Source organism: Castor canadensis, chromosome 1 (genome assembly GCF_047511655.1).
Source record: "Castor canadensis chromosome 1, mCasCan1.hap1v2, whole genome shotgun sequence".
Taxonomy (NCBI): Eukaryota; Metazoa; Chordata; class Mammalia; order Rodentia; family Castoridae; genus Castor; species Castor canadensis.
The window spans coordinates 44,007,660-44,027,459 of NC_133386.1; the positions used below are offsets into that span (position 1 = coordinate 44,007,660).

At 37.7% G+C, this 19,800-nt stretch overlaps 1 protein-coding gene across 1 annotated transcript in view; it reads left to right on the forward strand.

The window, feature by feature from the left end:
• The window catches only part of Man1a1 (mannosidase alpha class 1A member 1), a 163,699-nt gene that overhangs the window by 96,681 nt on the left and 47,218 nt on the right, over positions 1-19,800 (forward strand). Inside the window, exon 6 of the mRNA XM_074075530.1 lies at positions 13-107. Coding sequence (XP_073931631.1) covers positions 13-107 — 95 coding nt within the window. The remainder of the gene's footprint in view (positions 1-12; positions 108-19,800) is intronic.

Consider the following 19,800-nt stretch of genomic DNA (forward strand, 5'->3'; position numbering starts at 1 on the left):
TTAACTTTTCAGATATTTCGAAAGAAAGCAGTGGAACTTGGGGTAAAATTGCTACCTGCATTTCATACTCCCTCTGGAATACCTTGGGCATTGCTGAATTTGAAAAGGTAAAACTCTTCATTTTCAACACCATATTTTAAGGTGAAATATTTGGGATTATGTCCTAGAAAGTACACACTAGATGGATAATAACTTGTATGATGCTGGTGGTGACTGATCCCACTGAGAGTCTTGGGATCTGTCCTTGTGTTAAAAGCTATTAGCTTTTCATTGTTCCATAGTCTCAGATGGGTCCCTGTCATTGTATGGCATGGTCTCAATAGCATTACACAAACCACACATGACCTGAAGTATTCACTCTTTTGTGATGTTGCACCAGTGATGATGTCCTTCTCCATAAACACCAGGAGTATCCTTCTGTCTTTCACAATGTCATGAAAGTGTTTTTTTCCAAGGAAGCAAATTCCTAAGAGCACTTAGTTCAATTAAGCTACTGGAGCTATTGCAGAAATAGAACACTTGAACTAATCAGAGCCCCTAAACGATGAGGGTTTAATTGAGGGTAGGAGTACCTGAGGTTGCTGGCCCACAGCTGTCAGGAGGGAAAGGAGCTAATCCACTGATTCAGACCAGTCCAGCCTTCCCAATGCCTTTGGGTGAGCAAACCTGGTAGGGCACGCCCATGAGAACATGGCTCCTATAAAAAAAAGCCCTGAGCTGAACAGACTTTCTGGTGTTCTCCCAGCGAGCAGTTTGAGTTTTCATGATAGCATAAGTACTTCACTAATAAAAATTATGTGTTAAGCTTCGTTCTTAACTCCTTCCTCGCCATAAATTATCACTAGTATATGGCCCTCTTTGTGATGATAATGATGAGGGCGATGATAGCTATTATGATCACCATAAAATGTGATAGGTTCTTTACACGTAATACCACATGAAATCCGCACCACAGCCCAGTAAAGTCAATACTGTTATCTCCATTTTATTCATTGGGAACTAGAGTTACAGAGAAATTTAAATAATTTGCCTAAATATCATATAGTGAGGAAAAGGAAAAGCTAGAAAATGTACTTAGATGCAAATACATATTGACACATGCATACAAATGAAATGGCTTTAGGAACACCAAGAAGATGGGTAAGGTAGTTTAGCAGGATTAATACACATTTCTTCTTATTTATTATAGTGGCATTCTGTCCTAAAGTTAACCATGAAAAATCATGGAAATTAATCATTGTTTGTTTTCTTTCTCCTTTAATAAAAAAACCTGTGAAACATCATGCTTTATTTTCATTTGTCTGTTGTATATCTGTACCTTGAGATAATTCTCTACCTGTCTGTGAGTGTGTATGTGTGTGTCTGGGGCTGGGGTAAGGGTGTTAAGGTGGAGGAATCGGGAAGAGTTACACCTCTGGGCCATGTTAATCTGAGCTAGCTTTGTTGTATAATGTGATGTCTTGGGATCCTTTTTTCCAGTTAGGGCTCCTAAGGCTTTCTTTGTCAGCTTGCAGATCTTTGCATGTGCTGGAGGGTCTTAAGGCAGGGCTGAGGCTGAGCTTGGCTTGGAGGCAGCTTGGTATTTGTTTGGAGGCCCATGAGTTTTGCATCTGGCTTATGTAGACCTTCTCTATTACTTCCCATATCTTTAAACTTTGTATTTACAGATAGTACTCTGACAAAGATACTTCTCTCTTACCTAAGATCCAGTCACAGAAACACTGTGTACAATTAACTCATTTTTTTTCCCTACCTGCCCTCTGAGAAAACTGTTATGATCATAGCAGTAAACTAAACTAATCGGTTGCCAGGAGCCTGCTTTCAGTTTTTTGTTTTTTACAGCAACTTGAGGTTTGTTTTGGGAGCAGTCATTTAAACTCTACAGGCTTATTTATAAACTGGAAAGCAGGCTACTTCAGTAGTTTGTATGTGAACCTTTTTGGTTCACAGACATTGAGATTCTGATGAAACTGATCCTGTTCTGATAAGATGCACATTCCTGAGCACACTTAATTACACACCATGTCCAAAAGCCAGTAGCACATGGGAGCCCACCTAGGACATGGGAATCCAGGTTTAAAATCCTGGAGTAAGAAATCACTCCAGCCTTTTACCCTAAGATTCTGTGGGGCTAATAATCCTTGTTACTTCCTAGAAAGTAATGAATTTGGATAAAGGCATACTAAAACTAGAGGGGTGTGGACCTGCTTCTTTGTATAAGTTGAATCAGTTACTATAAAATGCTAGTATCATTCAATTAGTTCTGGCCTCTCTTGAAATGATCATAAAAATGGGATTATTCTAACTTTACTTGGTATTTATTTCTACCAGCCAAGTGGATTTTTCCTTGTTGAAATTTATTATTAGTGTACCATGAGGTTTTTTTAAAGGAACACTTACTTATTAATTCTGAATCCTCTATTATTTTTATATCCATGCCCATCAAGAATTCATTAATGGTAGCATTCAAACTTTTTTTGTCACATTTCATTTCACAACATTTCAAAGCTTGTAAGACAATTATATAGGGTAAATAATGCCACTTTCATTTATGGATTGTCTGGTGTTTTCAAGTTCAACTAGAAGAAATTAGGTAATCACTTGGCAGTTGACAGGAACACTTTTGATTTCTTCCTGGCAACTTGCATAATTTTTATTATGTATTTTTTCCACTCTCATTCCCATTTACCAAATAGCAGTCACTTAACCCAAATTCATATAAGCATTGCCAAAATGAGTAGTAATATTTGCACACTGTAACTCCTCCTGAGCCTTTGCCCAATTGTGTATAACATAGCCCAGTCTCTGCTCAGCTGTGAAGCCGGCCTGTCCTCTTAAAATTCTTCCTGTAGAGGAAGAAAATGAACTTCATATTTATCAACAGTCTTACTTTTCATGATGCATTACTGCATTACTAATGTCACCTGCGCTCTGTGTTTTCACAGTAAGGCCAAGAAATAGGTAACAGCTGGCATGGGGTGCCTTTTTTAATTTTTGAAGGCTGTCACCAGCAAGGGTTTCAAAGGAAAGTGGAAAGAATATATCTGGCAAAAATCTTATTGTCTTAATTACCTTCTCAAAAGAAGAGAATGTTTGTAGAAGAATGCCCAGCTGGGGATTAAGGACACTTTTTAGAATAGAAATGTTTCCGTTTTGAAACTCAGCAAGAATTGGGGTGGGAGAGGCACTGAGTGCGTCAGCTGTGATATCATAATTTCTGCTCTTCCCTCTCAACTCTGAAAATCATTATGAACGCCGCCCTTTCCAACATCTGTGTGTTAACACAAGTGTGAACTTACTGGTATTATCTACTCACATTCCTCTAGTACTCAGGTTATTACCTAAAGGTAATTGGTTTATTTTCTCTTTGTCAAAAATAAGCATTTATTTGAGTCTCTGATGGGATGACTGTTCCATTCTGAAAAGACTTTCTACTTCGCTTTATTCAGGAAGATACGAGGCATGCTCATTCCCTCGGGATTCACAACCATGTTGGTAAAACAGTATGTATTTTACTTGTCATTGTACACTCACACGTGTAATTGACAAGTGCAGGTAGTCTGTGCCAAGGAAAGATAGTAAGTGCTCACTGTGTTGAATTTAAAGCAGGGACTGTTTTGAATTGGGGAGATTTATATATTTGGAGCCAAAATACCAATAAGAAAAATTGGATTTCAGTATTTATGCAAGCTGTGAGCCTAAAAAATTTATTCATATGCTACCTTAGCAATTCTGTCCCAAAATCTTTTCAGAAGATTTTTTTTTTTACTTTTCTGCCATATCTATAATAAATTCTTAATTTAAGAGCTGCCTTTTTAAGTTGAAAGCAATTGGAATTGTGACTTCATAGCAAGCAGTGATTTGATAGCCTAGGAGTTCCAGACCGTACGGACTAGACCAGCACGCTTCACCAGTAGTCATAGAGTGAAGACACATAAGTTATGTAATGCCTCAGCAAAATGAAAACTACTGCCTCTCCACCAGATTGGATTTGATATGACTCAATTTCTGTAATGTGAATATGTCAAAGTTTGATGTCTGATCTTGTTACTGCTATTAACAAGAAGCCCTGTGCATTTTTTTCTCCAATTTACAGCAGAAAAGTTATCCTCATGGTTTGTAAAATCAAGCATTTCACCATCTCCACATTTCTAGATATAACTCAAGCCTTGGTGTAGAGTGGATATTAGATTTTCAGTTTTCCAAAGTGTGTTCTTAATTTAAAATAATGCAGTTCATGGTCCCATTACAGCATGGGCGTTCCTAGTAATGATTCTGTCTGTCTTGATCAGTGAGGTAGCATTAGCTGTGCATTGTTTTATCATTGTTTCTCTTGGTGGATTTTCTGAACTGATCCTTGCCTGGTGGCTGTATGAAGTTAGTGGAGCTGTCTGTACAACCCGTGCTTGTATTGTACACCAACAAACAGTGTGCTGGGACTTAACTGATCTCCATTCAGCTTCTCATTCATCAGCAGGACAATGAATGACCCATGACTGTTTTTATTTCCTGCTTTATTTACTGACTATTCTAATTATATGACAAAAATGCATACTGTGTCATTAATTACAATTGAAGTTCTTATTATAATTAAGTTGTAAATCCCTTTACTTTACCTGAATCAGGGCCTCAATTAAGAATAGTATATAGATTAGGGGCCAGGTGTGGTGCCACACATCTGTAATCGCAGCTACATGGGAGGTGGATATTAGGAAGATTGCAGTTTGAGACTAGTCTGGACAAAAAATTAGCAACACCCCATCTCAACAAAAGAGCCAGGTGTAGTGGTAAATATCTGTAATCCCAGCTACACAGGAGCCATAGGTAGGAAGATGGAGGTCCAAAACTGTCCCGTGCAAAAAAAGAAAATAGAAAAAAGTGAAACCTTATCTGAAAAATAGCTAAAGCAGCCAGGTGCCGGTATCTCATGCCTATAATCATTGATCTTTGGGAGACTGAGATCGGGAGGATCACTGTTTGAGGCCAGACTGGGCAAAATGTTCATGAAACCCCATCTCAACAGAAAAGGCTGGACTTTGTGGCTCACATATGTCATCCCACCTACAGCAGGAAGTAGAAAATAGGATGATCACAGTCCAGGTCAGGCTGGGCAAACAGCAAGACTCTTTCAAAAATAATCAGAGTAAAAAGACCTAGGGATGCAGCTTGAGCAGTAGAGGACCTGCCTAGCAAGCATGAGACTCTGAGCTCAAGCCCCAGTGCCACCAAATAATAACAGTAATGACTAAGGCAAAAAAGGGCTGGGGGTGTCACTCAAGTAGTAGGGTACCTGCCTAGCAAGCATGAGGCCCTGAGTTCAAACCTCAATACTGCCAAAAAAGAAAAAATGAGAGAATAGTGCCTGGCTTGGTGTTTTCTAGTTGAGACAGATGATACTGTGTGAAGCATGTGCTCTATTTTTTTTTAAGATGGTAACCCTTTTTTGGGTTTCTTCATACTTTGGTGATATAAGCTGCTTAAATAGTAAATTATAGTTGGGCAGATTTAATGGATGCAAACTGGGAAAGAATTAAGTAGGTTAAATATTTTCTATTTTTCTCTATGTTTTTACTTACCACATAAATTTCTATGTTACTAAATTTGCACACCACTTTTCAAAGTTTCGGATTTCAGATTTGAAAGTAATAGATTATGTTTTAAAATGAAGCAGAATACAAATTCATACTTTAGCTTCATAGAATTAATATTAAAAATATCAATAAACATTTTCTGAGCATAGAATCAAATTGATTTAACAATTTGCCTAGTATTCTAAAAGGCAAAAATATTGCTTAATTATCCTAAAAATGTCCTGTAGTGGCGGTGTACGTCTGAGTATAAAGTCAGATGGTATAAAGCAAAATAGTGTAGTCGTTACACTGTCACCTTGCCATAGTTAAAGCTGCCAATTATTGACCTTATCACTATAGCTTCCAAACTTGTATAATTGACTTATCTTAGTTTGTCTTCTCCTAACTACATGTGAAATAACAGCAATACTGTCTGTCCTGCTGCCCTCCTAAGGCTCTAGTAGAGATCTAATTTAATTAATTCATGAAAAACATGATAGAGTGCTGCAACAGAAATCTACACTGGATTCACTCTTAATCCAAGGTCTTATTCCCAATATTTGCACATAAAATGGCATGTATAAATGTATGAAAATGGAGGTATTAGAAGACACAACATCTCAAAATATGCTGAATTGGTATATTGATCATTTCAAGATAAAATCACCTGAAGAGCTGTTAACTGCAGAGGGCCATTTGGCCTGTCTTTTCCTGCATGAAGCAAGACGTAATGATTCTTTGAATATATGTGTCCTCCCATACACAGTGAGAAAGTAGCCTTCCTCACCACAAGCTGGTATTTGGGGCTGTAATAGAACCTGAATATGGTCCCAGAACAACCCTTATTTTCCACTAGCTTCCCCCTCCTGTCCCCATATGTCTCTTAGAACTGGCTCCCTTTGTCCTGCAATCCATTTGTCCTGTCAGGCCTTCACAAATCAATTGTTCTTTCTAAAAAGTATAAAAACATTTTGGCTTTGGTCATTTGTTGGATTTCACTGTCATGTGATCCCCATGTGCATATAGAACTAATAAAACATGTATGCTTTTCTTTTGTTAATCAGCCTTGTATTAATTTGATTCCTAGATTGAGTCAAAGAGCCCACAAAGATCTAAGGCAAGGGGTAGAGAGGATCTCTTCCCTCCTCTACAATAAAGTAGTATACAGCTAGAGCTAACTTGGTGCTGATGCCCTTCTTTACTAGTCATCAGCTTTTAAGCCATCAGTGCTCTTTATACATCTCAAGTTCAAGTCCATTTCCCCAACCCAGGAAAGGAGATGGTATTGGTAGAACTGACTGGAAGTATGGAGAGAGTGTCTCTGTGTGACTCCATGCTCAAGCTTTTATTACTTTTTAAACATTACTTTGAATCCAGCATACAGGGTTAAAACTGAATTTGTTCCCTAAAACCATACTTATTGGTGAATTACTTGTTCTCAAAATTAGAACTGCTCAGTGCAGTGATGCAGAACTGTATTCCAGTTATGCAAGAGGCATAAGTAGGAGGATTGTGGTCTAAGGCCAGCCCAGGTAAAAGCACAAGACCCTTTCTAAAAAATAACTAAAGCAAAAAAAGCTGGGGCATGCATTAAGTGGTAGAGTGCTTGCTTAGCAAGTGCAAAGGCTTGATTTCAAACTCCAGTACTGCCCCAAAATAAATGCATGCATACAGACATAGAAGTGCCCCAGGGCATTCTAATATTCAGGTAGATTTGAGGAGCACTGCTTTAGGTCTAGTACGTATATGCTGGGCATAGCATCATTTCTTATCTTGATTACCTTTGAAAACCTTTCTCTGTCTACTAATGGCCAGTTTAATTATTGAAATATAAAGATAACAGAAAATTAGTTTGTAAGTACCCAACTTTAATAGAACAATGCTTTTCAAACCTTATATGTTTTGGAGAGCTTGTTCAAACATCTGTGCTGCCTCCCATACACAGTTTCTGAGTCAGTAGTTTCCAGTAAGGTTCAAAAATTTGCTTTTCTAACCAGATCCCACTGATGCAGAAGCTACTGCTGCTTCAAAACCACACTTTGAGAACCAATGTAGTAAGAAATGACTGAACCAGCCGAGCTGTTTAGATTCTTCTGTCTCAGAGCTGCTGGGCCAGGCAGGCGGCCAACTCCAATTGGGAAGGCGGGGGGAAGGGAGCACATATTCTGTTTATGTCCTTAATATACTTTCCTTAATTATGCAAAATTTCCACTCACTTCTAAGCATCTTGTTGTTTCTCCTGAAAAACAGCTAATTCCAAACATTCATTTTCCAAAAAGAGTTTATGTGCCCTTCCCCCCCTTTTTTTAAAAAACAAACTTTGAGCTATTCTAGCATATAGAAAAAGAAAAGGTACTATTAATTAAGAGCTCCGGGGTTACTGTTAAAAAGCAAAGCTACTTCCATAAAGACATACGTGTGACTTCAGGCAAAGTGACTTTATCAGTGGTATAGGAAGGACCTGGTCCTATACCTAAGGCATTACAAAGCGAAGGCAAGGATTGTCCTCCCTCAAGGTGAGTAGGAGGAAAGGAAGTCTCTCTGAGGTCATTTAATCCTGTCACCAACCTTCAGAACATTATGTCTCTGCCAGGCACTCAGTAGCTTGTCCAAACTAAAGGCGAGTGGACAATAAGGATAGCAGCACTTAATTTAACTGCACTTTGTGTACAGCCTCCTTTGTGGAGAAGTAAGGAACACACAAATCTCAACAAAGGGTGCTTTGTTGTTCTTAGTCACACATTGTGAGGCAGTTGGAATTTGAAGGGCTTCAGGATGCCTAAACTGTTTCCTTTCTTCCCACCTCTCTGGTCATAATTGAAGTTAACACCCAGGTAAATGGATTTTTTAAGTGTCTTTTATTCTCTGGAGGAAACAACAGACCAGATCTGCCTCTGAACACAAGCTCTGGCATCCTCATTTCTTCTGCACCCCACCCTCCCTCCTGCCTGAATTCCCATCTGCACAGACCCCTGCTGTGCTTCTGGAAGGCAGGAAACTGACATGTGAATGAAGTGGCCTGGTTGGTGGTTCACTCAACCATGGATTAGATAATTTTATTTTATTTTATTTTATTTTATTTTATTATTCATATGTGCATACAAGGCTTGGTTCATTTCTCCCCCCTGCCCCCACCCCCTCCCTTACCACCCACTCCACCCCCTCCCGCTCCCCCCCCTCAATACCCAGCAGAAACTATTTTCCCCTTATCTCTAATTTTGTTGTAGAGACAGTATAAGCATTAATAGGAAGGAACAAGGGGTTTTGCTGGTTGAGATAAGGATAGCTATACAGGGCATTGACTCACATTGATTTCCTGTGCATGGGTGTTACCTGGATTAGATAATTTTAAATATTTTTTTCTGTATTTCCAAAAGGTCCTACATTTTAAGGGTGAATTGCAGCATGTGAGTAGTTAAGAGTAGAAGTTTATCAGAGGTCATGTGTAGACAATTTGGAGATAGTTTAATCCCAAGGAGTTTACTTAAATCCCATAAAGACTTGCAGTATGTGAGGAGGCTTTTCTCACCCTTCACTTTGGGGCAGGTAGAACCTTGATACAAAGCACACACAGGGACTGTTTCTCCACACCATCTACCAGGGTCTAAACAGTTAACTTGCCAAGAAAATTTTATATAAGTATGATTATAGTTATTTGAATGCAATAAATTCAGTTTTCAAATGCGCAGAACCAGTGTTTTACAAATTCAGCACTGTTCATACAATCGGTAGCAAACCAGCCTTGGCAATTTAAAATTTATGCTGTGTTCAGAACTTAGATTAGGGACAAGTCAAAACACATAAATTCATATAGTGCCTTCACAGGCCTGCAACGGAACAATCTTTTCAAGGAATTGACTTCCCCAGGTTTTTAATGAGCCAGCAATCAATTTTCCTCTGATTGATCTCAAAACCAGGCTTGTGTTAGTGTGGAGCAAACCTATCAAGTGTCTAATTAATAAAATTTTAAAGTTTATAAAACAGTTTGAATAGATATATGAAAATCAGCCCAGGTACTGAGGCATTTTATCAGCCCTTATAATTGTTAATCATTGTAAATATTCAACTAAATACATTGAATCTTTGAGTGGAATTTGGACAGTCAATATAAAATATTTAGACTCCAGCCAATAATTTTTAAAGGCCTCACAGTCTCCCCGGTACATTAACCACTCATGTTTCCTGCTTGTTCAGTAATAGCTGCAGTTGATCTGTTCTGGAAAGTGGGATGAACAATAATTGATTGCAGTCTCTTATTAACTAGAAAAGGAAAAGTGATGGAGCAATACTAAGAATTAATTGTAATTTACGAATCTGGAAATTAATGTGCAGCTGGGCATGAGTACAGGCAGTGCAATTTGGTGATTTAGCAATCATGACAAATTATCTTCATCTGTAAGGTGGAGCGTTGTTAGTATTCCTTTATTCAGTTGTTAGGAGCAGACCCAATTTCAGGAAGACTTTATGTGATGCCCATGCTGCCCTTTTATCCTGAAAATGTCAACTGGAGTTCAACATTATTAATTAAATCTCACTATCCCTCTTTGTCATGCCATGCTATAGTTTTTATGGAACATTTGTACAAAACAGTGATTACTGGTAATTGACCTGCATATGTTGAATAATCTTAAGATGCAACTGAGAGTTTAATGTACCTTGTAAATTGAGAGGCTTCCAATTAAGTCAAGTTCTTAAGATAATCACTTTCAAAACTAATCAAGTAATAGGACATTAGTAAAGCTCTTATTGACTTAATTGTGACAAATTAATAAACAGATCTAGTGCATTTACTATAATGGCTTTATCAGTGAACAGTTTTCCAAAATTTAAGCATAAATCTATTTTGCCACACACATCTCCAGAAGTACAATAAAAATTACATGAGCTGTTTTAAGGTGGATGACATTTCTAATACCTGTGTTTGAGACTGTGTAGAAGCAGCTTGGATTTTTGTGTATTTCTCTCTTTTAAAGTATGATTACGTTTGTTTATTTCAATGGTCAGTGAATGTATTTGACCAGCCCATAAATCACATCACTTTATAAGAAATCTTGCATGTGCCTTGAATAAAACCATTACATGTTCTTACGTGTTCTCTCGTCTCCACTTTTCTACACCCTATGCCATCCTCTCCTGCTCTGTCCCCCAGAGCTGTTAGCCCAGTTCCTTTTTATACCTGGTAGGCATTCTGCAAATGGACACTGGAGATTGAAGGAATTATCAATCACACAGTGCATAGTTTTTTCAAATATCTGACTGCCAGGTCCTATAACTGTGCTGACTTGTTTTTTTGTTTGTTTGTTTTAAAAAAAAAAATCAGTAGAAAGAAAGGGAGCAGAAAAACCACAGATATCACATCAAACTGTGTTTAAGATGCTTGTGTCTTATTTGATACAACTATTCTTTAAGGGTGCTCACAAATCTTTCTGTAAACCTTGGTTTTCTTATTTGTGGAAACAGAGTTCATAAGTGGTGTCACTTTTGCAGGGATAATGTTTAATGACAGGACCTAGAAATTTGAAGAGTTGGAGTGAGGGTGGTCTTTGAGATCCAAAAGAATGATCACTGTAGAATTTCTGGACCCCCAGAGAGGTTTTTGCCAGCTTAGCAGCCTTTTGGATCTCCTGAAATAATGATGGAGCCATCCCTACCACTTGTTTGAGTCACTTTTGCAAAGAAGAATGGATTTTCAAATAAAGAAGTGTGTGTGTGTGATGTATACACACATTTGTAATGCTAACAGTTCTCCATGTATTCAGTCCCAGCACAGACATCCACAAACAGGAAGCATGATAGAGTCCTGGGAGTAATTGTCATCACCTGGAACAACAAAGGGACGTGAACAATGAGACTACCCAGCTGGAGAAGGGCTATTTGACACTATTGGGATACCCTAAAAGGAGACTGCTATAAGGGCTAACATTGTGACAATTTCTTTAAATTGAGGTTGAAATTTAATAGGAAAAAAAAGAATGTTAACACTGTATTAAGTAGAGAACTTTTAGCTATTTATTTACATGTGAATTGTAGCTAGTTGCACCCCACAAATCCATCAAAACCTTAAGCCACTGGTCTTTAAATTGCTCTCTCTTCAGTAAAATATTTTTGCACACACAAAACATGTATTCTTAGGTATGGCTTATACATACATGCACTGCTATATTAATATGTAATGTTCATTTTTAAACTTTCAAAAAACAAAATAGTGAAAGGATAAGATAGCTGAAGAAATAATACCTATATATTACTAAAAGTAGGGAAATATTTTTAGTGAGAGCAGTGTGAGTTACGAATATTTTTAAAATTTTAATTGTAGTAGTGAGTGATTCAAAAGTTTTATTCTGTGTTGCTTATTTTAAAACTGGGTTTTAACATCTTTCCCAGGTGAAAAAGATACAATGACAACATTGTGTTAATGAGAGGAGTGCAATATTGCTGACCTTCCTAAAACATGTTTATTTTGAATGTCATTGATGGTCCAGTTATATAAAGAATTTAGTGAAAATTCTGCTAGAAAATTTCTCTTTCCTGATACCATTTGTTCTAGAAAATTAATAGAAAGATGGAAAGATGTTTTTGTATGATGTTAATATATAAATACATAAAATTCTATAATATAATTTAAAATGGATATTATGTCACAAATAGGTATGTACACACAAACATTTTTTAAATGAGTTCAGAAACCTTGAAGCACTTCCTCTGGAAAATTTTTTTAAAGGTAGAAAATGGTGTTTTTAAGTTTAATACAAATAAGAGTTTTAAAGATGAACTACTTTCACAAATATTCTCATAAATATCCAGTTTCAAGTGACCTTTCCTTAGGCTGAGTTTCTTTCTAAATGCAGGCTTGTTTTATTCATGTTAAATTATCAGTTTCATCTTGAAGTTGGAGGTTAAGTGTGTTGTTCTCTTCCTTTTTCTTTTCTTCTTTTCAAATTAACTGGTAGGTAACATACTAACTACTTACCAACAACCACTGTCACAAAAAAAAAAAGAGAAAAACTCGAGGACATCTTTCTTTCTGTGAAATGGCCGCTTAATACGTTGTCTTAAGACAGAAAAATCTTTTGGACAAAGTATTGTGATACTATAATTTGTGTAAAGGTTTTGGAATAACTCATAACTATGATGCGTCAACAGTCACTGACAGCTGTGGATTCAGTCCAGGTCCCTTGCCAGCTTCCCATTGTGGAGCCCCTACAGCCGCCTCCTGCTCCCCTTGTATGTTCACAGTCGCATCAAGAGAAAGGAGCAGTGTATGTCTGAATATTTAATGTAATAAATCTTTTTTTCTTACTTTTAGATAAAAAATTTAGAAATAGCAGCTTTGATATTTCTTCCTGCACCCTAATTAAAAGTCTTGCACTTGGTTTCAAAGACTGCTGCCATAAACAATAAATGTCTAGGTGTCATTTACCTTTAAGCTAGATCAGTTTCCTGTCATTTGGCAGTTCATAGTGGGCATGTTGTCTCATTATATTAAGTGGGCTTTGATCTTGTTTAGATTACGCCTGAGAACATTTTTTAAATTGGCTTAGAGGAAAGTTCTAAATTACTTTTAACTAGATGTAAATATTAGACAACTTAAGTCATCTTGTGGCAAATTATCTTTTATTTGTATTAATCTTCTGCACTTTAAAGTGGGCTGGTTGTGGTTGTGCTCAAAATGGTTATTGTTTATCCCAGTACCACAAAAGAAAGAAAAGGAGAGGGGGGAAAAGGAAGGAAAGAAAAAGAAAGGCTATTGATTTTCTTCGATGGTGTCTTGTGAAATAGCAGAGAAAGTGCTTGAACATGTGGCCCTTTACTATTGGTTGTGTAGGCAATAAAATGGTAGAAGGTGTCCATCTGTACTGAAAGAGTGGTATTTGTAAATGGACCACATATTCGTTGCTAGGATCCAAGATTTTTGCTAGTTCCAAGAGATTCAAATTTCAGAGCTCACTAATCTGAGTTTCTGCATCCTATGAGCAAATGAGACATAATTTCATATTAATATTTGAAAAGGAAGTGTTAAAACCCGGCTCCTGGCACAGTGTCTGACATCTGTAATCCCAGTTATATTGCAGTTCAAGACTAGCTCAGGCAAAAAGCTAGCAGGACCACAGCTCAACAAATAAGCCAGGCACAGCAGTGTGCCCCTATGGTCCCCACTACCATGGAAGCATAAGGAGGAGGACCACAGCTCAGGCAAAAAAAACCATGAGACCCTGCCTGAAAAATAAGCTCAAGTGGTAGAATGCCTGCACAAGGCCTTTAGTTCAAAACCCTAGTACTGCCAAAAAAAAAAAAAGGAATTCATAGACTAAGCATTGCATTGTATTAATAAATCTATAAGAATTTTACATTTTTTTTTTAGGTTTTTCTCAGGTGGTAAATCCTAGATTCATTTCCAATCTAAAGTTGCTACAAAATTTGCTTAGCACTGGGCTGACTCAAAGAAAAAGAGTGTAACAAGGAGGTGGGAGCTGGGGAGATAGTGGGTATGCGAGCTGACCTCGTCCAGAAGGGCGAATATTAATGCTTCCACATTCCCTGGAAGCTGAATTCACAATGTTTATCAGTTTTTAAGGTCTCATTAATTTGATCTCATCTAATGTGGTACAGACATAGATGTCCTTTACTGGAACTGTTGGAAATAAATAATTTTATGCTTTTAGATTTCCTAATACCTGGGGGAAGGACAGGAAAGAGAAAATGATGCTTGTGTTGCACGGATACTGTGTGCTGTCATGGTATTTATCTGTTTGTACTGTGTTCACAACTGAGTACTTCCATGGTTATTTAAAATGTCCCCCACGGGGTCTGGTTGGATTCTCCATATTCCCAGAACCAAATTCCACCGTTACCTTAGGGTTTGCTGTTCATGACCAACTTTTGTTAGGCTCACTCTATTCAAAGCTAAAAGTAAATATAAACTCACAGAATCTCCTGTCTGAAGAGTTAAAAATAAACTACTTTCATAACATCATTCTTATCTGGATGCAAAAACTAGAATTATGTAAATATTCTCTTCATCTTCTAGAATAAAGAACCTGAATTCTTTTAACATCTTTTATTAGACCAATTTTCCTTCCTAGTCTGTGTCCCTTCATGACTCCTGTACTTTCTCCTTTCTCCCAGTCTTTGTGATAACGTGATCAAAATCTGAAACCATTCAGTAGGAGCCTTTAATAATATATGAAAATATTTCTCTGCAGTTCCCCCACTTCCTCCTTTGAGGCCCTCTGCACAGAAAGGTGGCTCTTTGGTCTTCCCTCCTGCCTGATCCACTCCCCAGGGACCCCTTGTTGCTTTCCCTTTCATACAACCCACTCATCAGCACCTTCTGCCTCTAGGAATAATTACATACTCTCCCATGATCCTTCTCTAGATAAACCATCTCAGTAACTCATGGTTGAGTCCTGAAATTCTATCTGAATCACTTCCCATTCCTTCTTTTTATCTCAAAAGATGTGTCTATCATCAACCCTTGAATTTTTTTTTTTTTTGCAGTACTGAGGCTTGAACTCAGGATCTTCACCTTGAGCCACTCCACCAGCCCTATTTTTGTGATGGGTTTTTCTGAGATAGGGTCTTGTGAATTATTTGCCCAGGCTGGCTTTGAACCACAATCCTCCTGATCTCTGCCTCCTGAGTAGGTAGGATTACAGGCTTGAGCCACCAGTGCCCAGCCCCTTGTATTTTTGAAAGAACCCCATTCTCATTCTCCTGAGAGAATGGGTCCTCTTTCCCTGCCCTGCCATCCACCATATCCTTTTTCAATCTTTCTGATTTACGTTTGTTCCACATCCTTTTTCAATCTTGCTGATTTACGTTTGTTTCACCTTAATCAGTTTCTCTGTTTCTTTCTACTGTTCTTTCTCCCTTCAGTTCCCTTCAGGCCCTTTATCAGGGTTCTCCAAAGAAATAAAACCTCATATATGAGGTTTATTATGGGAATTGCCTCTTCCCATTATGGGGGCTGAGAAGTCCCACAATCTGACCTCTGCAGGAAAATTAGTGATGTAATTAGTGATAAAATTCAGGCTGAGTTTGAAGACCTGTAGAGCTGTGAGGATAGCTCTTGAGTTCAAAGGACTGAGAATCAGGAGCACCTATGCCCAAGGGTAGAAGATGGCTATCCTAGCTAAGGGAGACAGAATTCATTCTCTGTCCATCTTTTTATTCTATCCAGGCCTTCAAATATCTGATGGTACCCACCCACAGTGGTGAAGGAGGATCATCTTTGCTCAGTCTTGTGATTCACACACTGATCTCTTCCAGAATTATCCTCACAGACACACCCGGAAATGTTTTACGAGCATCTGATCATCCCTTATCCCAGACAAGTTGACACGAAGAATTAACTATCACAATCCCCCACTGTCACTTACTTCAACCGTTGCAATAAACTTTAATGTGTCTTCTTGCTGCTGGTTTCCCAAGCCATCTTTCAAAGTCCCATACTGTTGAAATGTTTTTAAAATGGAAATTTCATCATGTCACTTCCTTGTCTTTTCTTTAGCAGTTATTTACTACCTTAAGTATAAAATCAAAATTAGCCAGACAAAAAGACACTACTACATAATCTATGCTTCTGTTGTTCAAATCTCTGCATTCTCTCAATTCTGTCATACTTTCTACTTCCTGTGGGTGTTCATGTTGTTCTCCATCTAGGACAGCCTTCCCTTCTCCCTTTGCCTTCAAGACTCAGCATAGACTTCTCCACTTCTGGGAAGTTGCTTGCCTCCACAGTGCTGCCCTTCTGCTCTGGCATCTCTCATGCCCTGGCAGAGAAGCCTTGCTCCTGTCTGTCCTCCTCCAGTCTGGAGTGCTCTCCCGGTGGCAAGTCAGTGTCCAGATTATTCTTCGGGGCCTGGATGACCATTGCTACCTTGGGCAGCATTACAGAGACTGTGGCTGTAAGCTTTTCGTGTGTATCATCTAGAGAGAAACAGATACTGATCAGTCTCAAAAGCAAATCGGGCTGCAGAGAGGAGGAGGTGAACCTCCCTGCAGGTCACAGAGGGATCCCAGGATGGATTCGTGTTGAAGAGTTTCGTATTTAACTTGGCATAAGTGAGAAGACATTGACCATTTTGAGGAGGGTGGCGACATGGTTGGATTTGAGTTTAACCAAGTTAAGTTTACTGCTAATCTCTGTCTAGATTACCATGAAGCATATAACCAAATCACACCAGCTCCTGGACCTGATAGTGTTAGATTCTTCTGTTTCATTTCTAATATTTCTTTGACTTCTCCCCCAAACATAACTAGATGAAGTCCTACATACAAAGTTCATAGCTGCACAGGCCCTTGAAACTCTTGGCTAGTATTAAACTCTGGTTGGTCCTTTGTACTTGGTTTTGCCATCAAACAGTGGTCTAGAACGTACCTGTTTGTTTTAAGCAATCTCTGTTGTTGATTGTTTGATGAAGGACTGCTACAAAAGCTGGCCTAACTTGCGAGGAAAAGCATGTAATTTGTACAACTACCATGTTTATGATTTTTAGTTCTATTTATTTATTTCAGATAATCAAAATGACCAAAAAAAAAAAACTGTTCATTTAATCTGGCAAAGAGATTGCCATGTAAAATAGAGTTGGATTGAAATTTTCTACAATTTAGGATGAATCCATTCACCAAGAACTAAACTCAGAAAGTGCAGGTGTATATATGTATCTTTACCAGTTTATGTTTTTTTAAAATAGAGGAGAGGGGATTGCCTGAGTTGGAAAGAGGACAGAGGAAGTAGCAGTACAAAAAGCCAAGAGTAAGGTTCATGAAATATGAAATATTCTACTTAGTAGGTTAAAACATTTACACTCACAGGACATACATGTGTGCCATTGTTAATCAAAAATCCTGGCAACTCAGCTATACTTGTTCATAAATATATGTAACATATTAACTATGTAATATATTGTATTATATATATTAAGTATATATTTAAGCCAACATAGTGGAATTTATAGATAGTATTTCCCAAACTGCATTACACAGAATATTGTGCCCATGAAATAGTAATAAGTAATCTTTGAAAACAGAACCCTGTAGGTAAATAGGTTTATGAACATTAGGTTTACAAGATTTTCTTACTAACAATGTCTGAGTATTTAACCGGCTGATAGATTTGCTAATCTTTGTGATGGGCCTTTCTTATAACACTGAATCCCAAACTTTCTTCCCCATTGAACCTCTTACCCAGAATGCTATTGTCACCTCTAATCTGTACTTCCCTCTAGAACATAGTTTGATACTCACTGATTCTGCTGAATGCTGTCATATGCCCTTCAAAGTACTCATTAGTATGTATTATCCTAGTAATAAAATTCTTGCCCCAAATATATTTGGAAATAATTTAGGACAAGTCATTTATTATACATTTATACTAGTTACTACCGAAAATACCATTTTTTGAGTAACATGAAATATTAATTTCAAAAGGTACCCACTGTGAGAAATTAACATTAGTGCTTGTGTTTATACATTTTTGTGTTTTATTTTTGAGACAGGGTCTCACTTTATGCCTGAGCCAGCCTGCACCACAGACCACCTTTTGTCCTTCCCCACAAAGCTGGGGATACAGGTGCAGTCCTCCCATTCACCGTCTCCCAAGTAGCTAGGATTCAGGCTTGAGCCACCATACCCAGCCATATACCTCTATTTAATAAAAGAAAAAAATCAGTGGCTTACATCTGTAATCTTAGCTACTTGGGAGGCTGAGATTGGGAGTATCAGGGTTTGAGGCCAGCCCAAGCAACTAGTTTGTGAGACCCTCCCATCTCCAAAATATGAAGAGCAAAATAGACTGGAGATGTGACTCGAGCAAAAGAGTGCCTACTTTGCAAGCATGAAGCCATGAGTTCAAACCCCAGTCCCACCAAAAAAGAAAAAAGATCAGACAGTCAGAAGCAGTGACATACACATGTAACCCCAGCTACAGCAGGAGGATTGTAAGTTCAAATCTAGCATGGGCTACATATAAACAACAGTAGCAAAAAATGATCAGACTCACAAACCAAACACAAGAGGTCAGGTAGCAGAGGCTCGGGTAGAGTTCCACACATTTAAACTTGTGAAACTTTGGAGAGGGCCAACATGAGTGCACACACGTATTATACACTAGCCTTTGTCATTTTTAAAGAGGTACAAGGTTTTACAGCTCTGTAACTGTTCATTTTCAATTTAAATAAGTACACTATTTGCATCTTTATTTGGGAGGATTTTAATATTTTCTTCCATGTTTGTTAAAGTTGGTCACATTCTTGGTTTCCATTAACTTTGTGGCTAAGAAAACAGGAGGTTTTGTTTGTTTTTGCAACAACTAGTTTCCTAAGAGTCTAAGCTATTTAATTTGTGAGAAAATTTTAAGGTATATAGTCATAAAACTTTCTGACAAGGGTCTTTTGTGTTCTAATAACGTATTCTTTGATGCATATTTAAATGGCAAGCGTAGATAGTTGAGTTTCTCAGTAAAATGTCTGAGTTTAGAAAATCATAAAAAGATGTTTGAGAATGATCAGTATATGTTAGTAAAAAGCACTAAGTCAATACCAGAATGTGATGATATTTTCAGCATGGTCATCTGTATTGACCAAAACTTTGAATTCATTGTGTACATGTGAAATACCAGTAGGGTCAGAATGAAGTTAATCAGATTCTTTTCTCTTGAGCTAAAGGTAAAACTTTCTTCAATTAAGTTAACAAGGAATAAATCTGCTGGTGAGGAATCGATAAGTAATTACAGCAAAGGTGTACTACAGTGCTCTCTGAGCATGTCCCTTTCACAAGTTCATATTGCAACATTGTTTAATTTTAGTTGAAAATGTTAAAGCAAATTTTTTTCTTGTCTCCTTTTCAGGTATACATTACATACACCCATCTCAATGTAGGTGTCACTGAATTTTGACAAGCAGATAGCATGAGCAAGACATACAACTTTCCATTACTCACAAAACTTTCCATGTGACTGTTCCCTTTTTCTGACACCACATAGACACTAAGACATTGCTGTCACTATAGGGTAGTATTATCCTTTCTAGAAATTCACACAAAGGGAGTCATTTAATATATTTTCTTTTCAGATTGGTTCCTTTTAACAGAATAGTGTTTGAGACTCATTAATGTTAGTCTTTATGTATAATAAGTCATTCCTTTTTGTTGCTATAGTAGCATTTCATTGTATTGATGTACCATAGCTTGTTTATCCATCCTCCTATTTATGGACATTTATGGCTGTTTC